Consider the following 13,841-nt stretch of genomic DNA (forward strand, 5'->3'; position numbering starts at 1 on the left):
CCCAGGACCTCCACCCTTTCCGAAGGTCGGTGTGGGGGACTTGGAGTTTGAAGACCCCCCATTTGGGGCTTAGATCCTGGAGCAGATTCCAGTCCCCGGCCCGGGAGCCCCCTCGACACCTGCCCACGGTGGCATCTCTCCCCTGGAATGTATTTTCTTTTTCTCTCAAGACGAGTCCTGGGGACAGTCACAAAGTGTCTCTGCAGCATCATTAGCCGCCCCCTTGTCGGTGGCCCTTCTTGCACCCTCTGGAGGGACCTCACTCCCTCCACCCTCCTCACCCTCTGCCCACAGCTGGTGCGGACATTTGCACAGGTTTGATTGACAGCTTTAAACCCCACGGATGAAACCAAGTGGTAGGATTCCAGGCGTCCCCGGAACACTCGAGGCAGCTCAGTAGAGGGTGGCAGAGTCTCCAGTGGCCCTGGGATCACACCAAGTAGGAGCAGATTCAGCTCCAGGCAGGAAAACTTTTCACGCAGGCTCCCAACTGAGTACCGGGCTCTCTCTTCCAGTGTGCGCATGCGCGCCTGCTCTCGGGCAGTCTGCCTCCAGCACCAGCTCCTCGGCCCGGGCGGGACTGGGCTCTCCTCCTGGCCCTGGATGTGAACAGGAGCCGACACATCCGGAGACGTTTTGGTTGGTGCCACCTGCCATCTGGGGAGCAGCCTGGCTGCTTTCTGGATGGGGGTCACCTCTGGCAGGAAGCCACATCCCGAAAGGTGTCGCGGCCAACTCCCCGTGTCACCTCCTCGCGTCCTCCTTCTCCTCCCTCCCAAGGGCTCACATCCTCCTCCCCATTCCTGCTGCCGGGCTCCCCACCCTCGGCCTCCCCTGCAGCCGCCCGCCCTGCGCTGGCGCGCTCGAAAAGCCACACTGTCACGCAGCCGTGGGGACAGGTCGCGGGGCGAGGTTGGCACTCGGTGGGCGCCACCTCTAAACGCCCATGGGACACCCTGCATGCCCAGCCCTCCCTCCGCTTCTCTCCTCCTTCCTCCCTCTCACAATAAGATACGTTCTCTCTCTCTCTCTCTCTCTCTCTCTCTCTCTCTCTCTCTCTCTCTCTCTCTCACACACACACACACACACACACACACACCCTGTGGAAACATCACCACAATCAAGGCAGCCAGCCATCCGAGTCCCCTGGCGCCCTTTCAGGACTGCCCCCACCGTCCTTCCCTAGCAATCCCTGGACTGTTTTCTGTCATCACCGGGGAATTTGCATTTTCTAGAATTTTGATAAATAGAATCTGATAGATCGAATTCTCTCTTATCTGGATTCCGTCACTCTGCAGAAGTATTCCAAGGTTCACCCATGTTCTTGCAAATAGGAACAGTTTCACTCTTTTTTTTTTTTTTTAACTTTCCCTTCCCACCCACCTTGTGAGCACACCCATAGCTGCTGGTCCATTGGCCGGCTGATGGACAGTCAGGTTCCTTCCCGATTTGGGCTGTTATGAACGAAGCTGCTTAAATACTGTCCATAAGTGTCCATATGGACACTCATCTTCATTTCTCTTGGGTAAACAATGGAAAACTGGATTGTGTGGTATGTGTATATTTAACACATATAGTTTTTTTGTTTTTTTCTGGTACTGGGGATTGAGCCCTAAGAATTCGACCACTGAGCCACATCCCCACCCCCTTTTTTAAAATATTTATTTTTAGTTTTTGGTGGACACAGCATCTTTATTTTATTTTTATGTGGTGCTGAGGATCGAATCCAGCGCCCCGCGCATGCCAGGTGAGCGAGTTGCTGCTTGAGCCACATCCCCAGCCCCCCCCCCCCCTTTTTGTATTTTATTTAGATTTAGGGTCTCGCTGAGTTGCTTAGGGCTTCACTAAGTTGCTGAGGCTGGCTTTGAACTCGTGATCCTCCTGCCTCAGCCTCCTGAGTCGATGGGATTTCAGGCATGTGCCACATAGAGTTTAACTGTGGAAAAATAACTGTAAACCATTTTAAGTACACAGTTCAGGTTCATATTGTTGTGCAACAGAACGCTAGAACTTCTTCATCTTGCAAAACTGAGACTCCATAGCCACTGGTCGCCGATTCCTCTGTTCCTCCTCCTCCGGCCTCTGGCCACTGACTATCTACATGTTTGGCTACTTTAGATATCTCATAGATGTGGAATCAGATAGTGTGACATAAGTGACTGGCTTACGTCATCTGGCACAGCATCCTCGGGTTGGCAGGGTTCCCTTCCACCTTCAGGCTGAGCCATTCGTTTGTACCATGTTGTCCTTATCCATTGATCTGCTGATGGGCCGCAGGTGTTCCCCCTTCCTTATTGTGAATAATGCCGTGATGAACATGAGGGGTATGAATTTCTCTTTAGAATCCTGTTTTTGGTGCCTTTGGATCTATAACCAGAATATGTGTTTGACTTTTAAGAGGTTGCCAAATTACTTCCCAAGTCACTGTACCACCTTCCGTTCCCCACCCCCCTGCAGTGGGTGAGAGCTCCAGTTTCTCCAGATTATCACAATAGTATGGTGGGTCACTTAGCTTCAGCCATTCCAGTAGGTGTGCAGAGGTATCACTGGGGTTTGATTTGCAGTTCCCTAATGACTAACGATGTTAAGCATCTTTCATTTGCTTGTTTGCCATCCATGTCTTCTTGGTGAAGTGTCTGCTCAGCTGTCTTCCCATACCCCCTTTTAATAATGATTTGTATAATAGTTTAAGACTTATAGAAAAATTGTCAAATAGGTTGAGTGAGATTGTGCACCCCTGGAATCCCAGCAGCTTGGGAGGCTGAAGCAGGAGGACCTCAAGTTCAAAGCCAGCCTCAGCAGTGAGGCCCTAAGCCACTCAGTGAGAACCTAAGCCACTCAATGAGAACCTGTCTCTAAATAAAATACAAAAAAGGGCTGGAGATGTGGCCCCGTGGTTAAGTACCCCTGGGTTCAATTCCAGGTATGAAAACAAAACCAAAAAAAAATGTGAAATAGTACAGGGAGATTCAGTGCACCCTCCTCCTCCTCCTCCTCCTCCTCCTCCTCCTCCTCCTCCTCCTCCTCTTCTTATGATTATCATTATTATTTTTGGTACTGGGAATTGAACCCAGAGGTGCTTTACTACAGAGCTTCATCCCCAGCCCTTTTTATTTTTTTGAGTCAGGGTCTCATTAAGTTGCTCAGGCTGGCCTCTAACTTGTGATCCTCCTGCCTCAGGCTCCGGAGTCGCTGGGATTACAGGATTGCACCACTGTGTCCGGTTCTATTATTGAAGTCTCACATCATTAAATGTTATAATATGGTATATATGTAATAGGATACACCATATGTCACATTTGTTCCAATTAACCAATGGATATTGATACATCATTATTAACTAAGGGCCACAGTTTATTTCTTAGCTTTTCTTAGACTACTTGGGCGGTGTCTGCCTCCCCACCCTAGACTGTAGACTCCCGGATCCAGGGAGAATCATGCTTATTTTTCTCACTGTGAGTTGAAGTAAGGAGAGAAAGGCCGTTGAGCGCACTAGTCCCATTTATGAAGATAACTTGGGGACCGTTTTTGCAGATGCTGGGTGATGTCGGGGTTCCTCAGGCTGCCTGTGACTCAGGGCGTTGTTCTCCCCAGATGCTGCCTACCTGGATTCCCCGTCCAGGACAGTGTTGTTCCCCCGCGTGGAAGTGTACTGCCAGATAGAACTCGCCCTTGGCGATGAGTGCCCTGAGCGCAGCCAGCCGAGCCCCCCAACCCGGCGGGAGGAACCCTCAGAGCTTCGTCCCCAGGGGGCCGGTGGGGATGGCCACCCGCCTACGCCCCAACCCGTGAAGACTCCCCAGTCCACATGCGATTGCCCTGTGCAGTCACCTGCTTCTCCACCTGTCCCTACGTTCAAACATCCACCTGCACCACCAAAGACCTCATCACTACCACTGTCTCCAGATGATTTGCCACCTGTGCCACCAACCTCGGGCTCAGCTGGGCACTTATCACCCAGCCCAATACCTGGCCCGCCACTGCCTTTTGTACCACCTGAGCTGTCACCTGTGTCACCTGGGCAGCAGATACAACCATCGGGACTGCCACTCAGCTCACCACCCTCCCAGGCACACACATCACCCAGGCCACCCCTGGGGCCGTCAGCTGCGGGGACATCACAACCATCGCCTGGAGGCTCTCCTTTAGCGTCACCTGCACAACCACCTGTGGAGGAACTGGGCCCAGAACAGCCCCAAGGTAGGGACCCCTCTGGCTGCCCACTGCATTCTCCTGTCTGAGTTCTCAGCAAGCTTTAGCCGCTCTGCTTGTTATGAGCTCAGACCACCACAAGGGGGCAGTGCGATCACCATCTCTTTGTTCCTTTGGTGCTGTGATTCTCAAAGTAGTCCCTCCAACCAGTTAGAAAGCATCATCTGAGAACTTGTTAGAAATGACAATTCTCAGGTCCAACCACAGACTTACTAAGTCACAAACGGGGTGGGGTTCGGCTCTCTGTCTTTTTCACCAGCCTGTTGTGATTGTGCCCACTCCCATTTGAACTGCTGCAGGGCTGCTTCAGTGGAATTTAATGGTGAAAGCCCCTGTGAGGTGCTGGGCGGTGATACTCAGGAGTGGTCCACAGATGGCGGCCAGCCTCCGCACTGTTACTAGGTCACTATGAAATGAGTGCAGAGCCCCAACAGTTTGATCAATTTTCTACTAATGCATTTGATTGTAGTTTACAAGAATACAGCCCATTAAAGATTGCAAATAATTTTTTTAAATATTTATTTTTTAGGTGTAGATGGACACAACACAATGCCTTTATTTTTATGTAGTGCTGAGGATCAAACCCGGGTCCCGCCCGTGCTAGGCGAGTGCTCTACTACTGAGCCACAATCCCAGTCCCACAAATAATTTTTTAAAACCAATTGTTCCCTATGGAGAGTTTGAGAAAACACCTTATGGGGCTACCAAGATGAACTGTTTTTGCTTCATTACCCCCATAAAATCTCTCCAGCCTAAGGGACAACATGCGTCCCCATAAGTAACAAAACCCACATTGGAGGGTATTCATAGAAAATCTGACCACTTCTCTCTGGGGAATAAGAATAAGAGAGGCTTCTTGGAGGTGACAGGAGCTAAATGAACAGGTTTTTTATAATTGTGGTTTATGGGATGGAGAAGAAAGAGCTTTCAGATTCATATTCAGGAGGCTCAGGTGCAGAGTAAGAAAGTGGAAGGCATATACAGAGTGAAGAGGAGATGCGTGTGACCACCAAGGGTGGCCTGGGTGTGGGCAGGAGGAGAGCAGCCCAGAGGATGGACAGGTGGTCCTCACAGTCCCCAAGCCAAACTTCCATAGTTAAAAGCCCAGATTATCAAGGTTTGCTTCTTTGGGGCTCTACCCCAAGTCAGAAGTGACCCCTTTTCTCTGGAATAGATTAACCTTTATTCTTTTAATCACAATAAGACAAAAACATGTCTTATTGTTTTTGTCTTAGGAGTCGAAAAATTGAAGGATTTTACATGCTTTCTAATTTCCTGTTAAAGTACAATGCATTTTGGGGAGGGGTACCAGGGATTAAACTCAGGGGCACTCGACCCCTGAGCCACATCCTCAGCCCTATTTTGTATTTTATTTATAGACAGGGTCTCACTGAGTTGCTTAGCGCCTTGCCATTGCTGAGCTGGCTTTGAACTCACCATCCTCGTGCCTCCAGAGCTGCTGAGAGTGTGTGCTCCTGCACCTGGCCAGTATAATGTGTTTATTTGCAGCTGGTCACCCTTGAGCATAAAGGTGGCTGAATTCAGAGCCTGAGCAGACCTGGCCCTGAGTTGGCTTTCTTCACTCATGCTGAGGCTGCACAGACAGGCCAGTGGTTGGTTCTCAGCTAGAAGTGATCCTATTCCCAGGAGGCATCTAGCAATATTTGGAGATATTTTTGGATGTCACCTAGTAGGCAGAGGACAGGGATGCTCTTACACCAAAGAAGTATCTGGCCTCAATGGCAAAAGTACCAAAGCTGAAAATCTGTCACAACCTACAGTGGAGCCTTACAGCAACATCCCCAGCCATCTGTGGGAGTTAGGCAGAGGGGACCCCCTTGGGTTCAGTGCCTTCAGTGATTCAGTGATGGCTCAGGTGTTATTTGGGGACAGAATTGCAAATGGCCTTAGGAAAATCTATAAACAATGGGCAAGCTTCACCAAAAATAGATTGGGGACACCTAGGGACATCCCAGAGGACCCTAGCAAAGGAACTTCAGATAGGGAAATCTATATTTTATACTACTTATATTGATATCTACCACACAATTATCTTCGGCTAGCCTGCATCCCATCCTCACTGAAAACATTCAGAGAGCTTGCTTAAGAGTGATGGTCATGATCGATATTCTCCATTCTGAAGCCCGTGATGGGAGTCCAGGCCCCTCTGAGGGGTTTTTCCTGAAGACTCCCCCTACCTGCTGCTTTCTGGGGGGAGTCATCCCTGATGTCCCATCAAGGGTCAGCCTCAGCCCTTCCACAGCTGCTGCCCTGGGTCTCTACCAAATCTAGTAATGTGATTGGTCCTAAATATGGGAATTTGAGAACAAGAGAATTTACTGTGGGTTTTTTTTTTTTTTAACACTCTTGCTTACGTACTGTTGTCATTTCAAAAGGACCAAGTGCCAATTACAGTGGCACATGCCTGTAATCCTAGTGGTTCAGAAAGCTGAAGCAGGAGGATCACAAGTTCAAAGCCAGCCTCAGCAACTTAGGGAGGCTCTGAGCCACTTCGCAAGACCCTTTCTCAAAATAAAAAAGAATAAAATGGGCCGGGGAAGAGGCTCAGTGGTTACGCACCCGAGTTCAATCCCTGGCATAAAACAAAACCCCAAGTCCCCGCCAGGGCCCCCTGTCGCTCACGTCTCCTGTGTTTTTGCTTTGCCTGAAGCTCCCCTCGCCTCTGCAAATCCCCAAAGTGCGGTACCTCGCGTCCTCGTCCCCGGGAAGGAAACCACCAGCCGGCCTCGCGGGATGTAAGTGCCTTCCCTGGGAGCGCCTTCTTTCCTCGGGTCAGGGCAAGGGGCCCCGCTAGGCGACAGGCCGCGGCCCCGGGACGTGGCGACCCTGCTCTGGCTTGCGTGGTTCCCGTGTCCCTTTCTGTCCTCCGCCGTGTGGGCACCAGCTCGCTGGCGTGGAGGACGCTGTGCTCCTCGGATCCCTCCTTTGCACACCGGGGACGCCCCTGTGGGTGCAGCGCGCGGACGCGCCCGGTTTTTTACTGTCGGTGGAGCCACAGTTCAAAGCGGGGAGCAGCATCCTGCTGGCCTCCGCAGCCCCTGCACCGTCTGATTGAGGGGAGCCCTTCTTAGAGTGTGTGTGAATTGTCCAGTGTGTCCAGCAGACTGAATTTTTATCTTTACGGCAATCATGAGAGGGTCTGGGGTTCTAGACCCCCATATTTTTTTAATGTTCCCTGGGGGCTACTTACCTGGGCTCCTGGCTGGCTGGATGGCAATTGGGTTCGCCAGGGGAAATCAGAGGTGAGTCAAGCACCTTTCTCCCCATCCCACCCACAACTTCATCCCCCCCGGGACAGCCCTGACTGGCCAGGTCCAGGGTTGGAAGCTGCAGGTCTGGAGAGCAGGGCCTGAGCAGCCTCACCGTCACTGGTTGTACCCCTCACGGGATCCAACTTACCAAGCCATCTCTGCCCGCCTCATTATGCTTAATTTTAACTCTACAACTTTTTGACAGAGTTTGTATAAATGTAATGATTTTGAGCTTACGAATAGATTTTGCATTGTGTTCACATCACTTAAACGTCTGCATTTCCATCTAATAGTGAATACAAGTCTGAGTCTCAGTGGCCTGCTTGGCATGATGTTAGGTAAATATTCATCAATATCCATCAGTGTTTGCTGGGCATCTCTGGTGCTCGGCCACCCCATGGGTGCTCCTCCTAAGCTACAGCAGGACCCTAGAGTGATGGATGTGGTATGGGCCACTAACAAACCACCTACTTCCTGTCTTTGCCCAGGGAGAGCCCGGCTGAGGATGCAAACTGGGTGAACAAGGTATTCAAGAAGAACAAACCAAAACCAAGCAGCACCCGAAAAGGCTTTCCGAGGCAACCGCGGGCCAAAAAACCAGGCAGCAAAGTGCAGTGAGCCTCTTATGTTTTTTTTTAAAATCCCTGGGGACCAGCTCTGGAGACTGCCTCAGGAACATTCTAGAAGCATGGGGGCAGGGTGACTGGGCTTTGGAGACAAGAAATCCCTCTGCCTCAGCCTCACTCTGTGGCCACAGTCAGGACGCTTGGCTTCTCTGAGCCTTCATTTCCTGATCTGCCAAATGGGGGTGATACCTACCAGCTCATAAGATCAGGAGAGTTGAATGCAATCAACTGTGTGAATCGCTTCTCAAAGCAACATCCTTCCTGATTGTCCCTGTCCCGAGTGGGGGTCCCCAGGGAGGCATAAGGATTTCAGCTGGATGAGGGTCCTTCTTACCCTCATAGTCCAAAGCCCATAGCAGAGTCTGGGTAAATATGGACTTGGTGGGTGGGGGGTGCAGGTGGTAGGAAGGGGATTCTCAGAGCTGTTCAGGAAGTGGGGCAAACCCTCAGGTCCCTTTCTGGATTACAGTGTGGGCAGGGAGCAGACAGGACTGTAGGCAACTGGAGGTTCCTGGGGTCATGGAATTGGTGCCTGGGATTGTTCTCGCTCTGTTCCTTTGTCTCCAGCCTCAAGATTTCCCTGACCTTTGAGGGTTCATCTCTCTGTCTCTAGGAGCTCAAGGTCAAGTTCATTCATGGGAATTTAAGCAGGCCCATCATAGGTGTAGGGCACCCCTGGAGCTAGGAGGACCAGCCAGGCCAAGACTCAGGCTCCTTGATTCCAGGGCCAGTTCTCTTCCAACCGCAGCTAGGCAGGGGGACTGTGCGATCGGCCGGAGCTCCCTTAGTAGATGAACCTGCAGATAGAGGTGTCTTCTAAGGAAGCAGGCAGTCTGCTGCAGTCTCACAGACTGCCCTGGGCCAGGTGCCTGCAGCCTCCTTCACAGATGAGGATGAGCTGCCTGGAGGCGAGTTCCTCTTTGGTGATCTTAATTATAGGCACCTTCGCTGCTCTGAACTTCAAAGGCCTGGTTTAGGGCAGAAAAGAGAAGCTCCAGAGAAGCCAGGGAAGGAGAATGGGGAGGGATCTGAGAGGAGATATCTGCTCATTTCCTCCCAGGCTGCAATCACAAGTGACACGGTCTCATTCATGGGCTAGTTCTGAATAAACTCCTGGTCCCTGCTGATAACCCTGCCAGCAACAGGAGAGAGGCCAGTCATCAGTGTGGTTGTTTAATCAGACGTGCAAATCCATGCTCTGATGCAGATTGTATTCGGCAGTTGTTGCTGCATAACAAACAACCCCATTTCAGTGGATTAAAATGACAAACATTTTTTTTTTCTTCCTTGGGTCTATCCATTGACTTGGATAGCTCTGCCTAGGCTACAGGTCCACACTGATTCTGTTCCATGTCCCCTTCATCCCAGGACCAAAGTCAGTCCAGGCATGCTCTTCTCCTAGAGCAGGTGGAGATGGGGATCAGCTTTCCTCTTCTGCCTCGTCTCTCCTCCAATAAAAGTTCAGTAGTCTTCTACTCTGGATTATAGAACTGTCCCCCCATTAAGAGACAGCCTGAAGGCTGCAAATGGAAAAGGAGGACACCTGTCCTGCCCCCAATTCCTCCTACTTATACCAGACTCCCCAGATTTCCTACATGAGAGAGCCTGTTCTTGGGGTTTTCATTGAATTTCCCCCTATTCAAATGTGAATGCAATAATAATAATTAAAATGTACACAGTACTTATGTTCCAGACACTGTGGCACAGAGACATTAAATAACATGTCCAAAGCCACGCAGCTGGTATGTGACAGAGCCAGGATCCCATCCAAGTCATCTGTGCCTGGTGTCTTGATGTACAGGGTGGTAGGAACACTGGCCCAGGAGTCAGAAGTCACAGGGTTTGGCCCTCATTAGGCTGGTCACTTTACTCAATGGGAATCTCATTTTCTACCTGATCTACTTCATCCCTCAGTTATTTGGGACTTAAATGAGAAGCTGAATGTGCAAGCATCCTGTGTCATTCTGGCTACCAAAGACGCGTCAAGTCCTGTGATTAGTGCCCAGGCCTGTGCGGGACATTTGGGGAGTCTGAGGCAGCTTGAAAACCTCGGGTGCCAAGAGAAAGGAGCAGAGAGAGGGTCTCTGACCACAAGGAGAACACACAGAGACAAGCCACCCACTCAGACTCTGTGTGGGGGACTCTATTTTAGCACAGCTTAAGCGTCACTTGAGAAAGACATTATCCCTATTTTTTTTAATACCTTCACTCTTTATAGGATGAGAAATTTTATTACTTTTTCTGGTTTTAAAAACAACATGCTCTCATTACAAATTTAGAAAAGCATAAATAGAAAGTAAAAAATCTCCAGAAACCCCACCACCCAGATGTTAATATTTTGGTGAAGAAAACTTCCATAGTTTAAGCATATGCAGACAGACATGTACTTTTTATTTTTATGAAAATGGCATCATATGCTACATAATGTTTTATAGCCTGTTTTTGGACTAAATGGTATATTGCTGCTTCTTTCCATGTCAAATATAGATTTATCAAGTCTGTAATGGATCTGTGGTATTCCATTGGTGTGAGTGTATCATTGTCTGTTTCATGGATCCCCTACAGATGGACATTTAGGTTGTTTCCATTTTGTCGCTCTTACAGACATTGCTGTGATAAATGTCCCCCTGAACACATTCTTGGACACACATACCCAACTGTCCCTTTGGTGTGTACCTTTCTAGAACTGGAATTGCTGGGTCAAAAAGTCTATATTTGGGGTAGGTTGACCAAATGACCAAAGGTTGACCAAAGGTATGACCAAATCGTCCTTGAGGGGATTATAATAATTTACACTCCCATCAGCAAATGAACTAGAGAGTAGATCTTCCTACATGCAAACTCACCAATGCTAGGCATCCCAGGTCCACTGTCCCTTACCTGCAATTCTGAAATGGAAGATACTCTGAAAAAACAATCACCTGTGGTCATTCTTGATAGCAAAATCTTCACTGTTGCCAGAGGTCAAATTATTTGTGGCCTTTCTTCCACATGGTATGAATTTTCATAACTTGCCTGTAGAAATGATAATGTGACTCACTGTGGGGTGCTCCCACACTCTATGGGGGAGTTACAAAACACTTTACCAAAGCACTGTTTTTCTTTCTCTAAAGTTTAGAGCTTGGTTCCCAAGCACATCTGCCCACGAGGGCTTTAGATAAGAGATGTGCACCTGTCTCAATCTTCATTTATTTGTTTATTTATTTATTTATTTTTGTGATACTAGGGATTGAACTCAGGGGCACTCAACCACTGAGCCACATCCAGCCCTATTTTATATTTTATTTAGAGACAGGGTCTTGCTAAGTTCCTTAGGGCCTCACTGTTGCTGAGGCTGGCTTTGAACCTGCAATCTTCCTGTCTCAGCCTCCCAAATGGCTGGGATTATAGGCTTGTGCCACTGCACCCAGTTTGTCTCAATCTTAATTTTATTTCAAACTGACTGGTGAAAACTAACACCCTTAAATTTCCCCTAAATTAGCTGACCAGTCATCTCTGAGCCACTTAGTTAGGCAATCTGTTCTCTCCCTGCTGATTTAAACAGCACCTATATTTTGTGCTGACTTGTCGTTAGTGTCTGGGCCTGTCCTGTTGGCCTGGCTGCCCGTTCCTGGGTCACCAGCATGTGCCTCTGGACACCACTGAGCTTCTCAAGTGCTTTCATATCTGGTGGGCCAGGCGCTGGCTTCCTGTTGGTGAGGATTTTTAAGAATGTGTTGAACGGTTATCAAGTGCCAGGACTCTGTTTCACACTCAATTATCTTAACCCTGTGGGGTGGGCGGGCTCAGAGGGGTGAAGGCATCGAGGAAATCACACAGCAGAGCCTCACTCAAGTAAAATATTGCAGGGCATCGCTTCATCCTGGACTAGGTCCAGCGGCACCTGCAGTACCAATCCTGTGCTGAACTTGACACGTGGTCCATATCCAGTAACAGCGTGCATTGAAGCCACAAGTCCACTTTAGCCTGTCTATTACAGATACGGTGTAGTTTTCTTTCATAGCGCCCTCAGGCTTGTTGGCTTGTATTTACTCAAACGACTTTCAGTTAATCCCTATTCTTTGGTGGACATAGAGGCTATGATGGTCTGTGCTCAGTTCATTGGAGGAAGATGGGCCTCTGTTAGAGGTCAGAGGTTCTGTGGATGATGGATCTCCGGGTCAGCCATGGCACCTGGGAGACCTTGGGTCCAGCCCAGACCTACTGGGCTAAGAACCTGGGGCTGCCCGGCAGTCTGCATGTCACCTGGTGAGTCTGAGCTCAATGGAGTTTGAGAATCGCTGGCTTAGGATGGGAGGGGACACAGAGGAGATGCAGCCAGCTCATCCTGTCAGCTGGAGGGTCTCAGGAAGGCTTCCTGGAGGAGGTGAGGAGGAGGAGGAGGAGGAGGAAGAGGAGCCAGTCTGGGGATGGAGGACAGGGGGGCCATTCCAGGCACACAGGGTGGCCTGAGCCAGGAACCCACAGTCTGTAAGCAGCTACTCCCAGCGCGAGGTTGGAGGCAGGGAGAAGCCTGGAGGTGAACTTGACCCAGGGCAGGGGTAAGCCAGGCTGGCTCAGGCGCCTGCTAATGGGCTGGGCTTCCCATGTGGTTCTGGGGAGTCACTGCAGGGCTCCCCAGCAGAACCACAGACTTGAAAATTATCCAAGAATATGTAAGTCTACGCCCAGACATATCTCTGAGATGGTCTCTGCAGGGGTCTTTTTGCCATTGCCCAGAAAGGGCGAGTGACTTGCCCAAGGTCACACAGGTAAAGGCTTGGAACTTAGGTCTTCTACTTATTTCCCATCTGTATCTTGTTTCTTCTCACATGTGTTCCCCCAGGTCTGCACCCTGCTCCCTGGACTTCCCTCTGCTCTCCACGCCCGACATAGTTTGGGTCACCTACAGGCCTCATCCCAGCCGGATCCAGGAACACAGCCGCCCTGAGGTGTGGCATCCCTCTGGGTGTCCCCAAGGCCAGACCCTGCCTGTCCTCTCCCAGGTTGCTCCACTGACCCCTGATCCTGTCAATCCAACTTCCTTTCTGCCCCCACCTTCCCCTTCCTGGTCATGGTCAAGGACAACAGTAGCCTATACAGCACCTCGGAAACTAAGAGATGACACCCCTTTCTGGCGAGCCTGACTGTCAGCCGATGGACTGTTGCTATATTGAATTTTGTTAAAACAAGATCTTGACTGTCAACTGCTAGAAAACTGTACCAATACCAAGGACATTTCTATGCCTATGAATTGCCTACCTCCTTGATACGGCACCGTACCCTTGCACAGTGTACCACCCGCACAACCGTATTCAGCTATCAGGAGACCATTCCACCCCCACCTCTTCCTGAAACACCAAGCACCACTCAAATTTTTATACACTGAATAATGTTTCAGACACCCTTTCATCACCTCCCAGGAGAGCCGCAAAGGACCCTTGAATGATAAAGTGAAGCTTCCCACGGGCTTAGCATAAATCCACATTTCCAGTTTCCTTACACGAGGTTGGCCACCACAGGGCCTGGCCACTAGTCAGGGCTGCCCCAGGGGAATGAGTCAGGAAGCCATGTCCTTGGTGGAACCCAGGCTAGGGAAGCCCTCCCTTGGTGGTGGAGGGGGTTGTCCAGAAGTAGGAAGCCGTGAACCCGGAGAGGAAACGGGAGCTGGAGTGGGAGAGGACAAGCCCAGACCCCGCCTCCTGCTGCTCTCAGCGAGTTTGATTAACAAATCCTGGAATGCAAAACCCAG

The 13,841-nt window shown here is 50.1% G+C and overlaps 1 protein-coding gene across 1 annotated transcript in view; it reads left to right on the plus strand.

The window, feature by feature from the left end:
* PNPLA1 (patatin like domain 1, omega-hydroxyceramide transacylase) overlaps positions 1–13,115 on the plus strand; it is a gene marked incomplete at both ends in the record, with an annotated part of 38,498 nt that extends 25,383 nt beyond the window's left edge. The window contains 5 exon segments of the mRNA XM_081293749.1: positions 3,595–4,200; positions 6,884–6,968; positions 7,973–8,098; positions 12,936–13,060; positions 13,063–13,115. Coding sequence (XP_081149875.1) covers positions 3,595–4,200; positions 6,884–6,968; positions 7,973–8,098; positions 12,936–13,060; positions 13,063–13,115 — 995 coding nt within the window.
* Between the last annotated feature and the right edge of the window lie 726 nt (positions 13,116–13,841).

The sequence above is a fragment of the Spermophilus citellus genome (genome assembly GCF_964194105.1).
Source record: "Spermophilus citellus genome assembly, chromosome: 5".
NCBI classification, from domain to species: domain Eukaryota; kingdom Metazoa; phylum Chordata; class Mammalia; order Rodentia; family Sciuridae; genus Spermophilus; species Spermophilus citellus.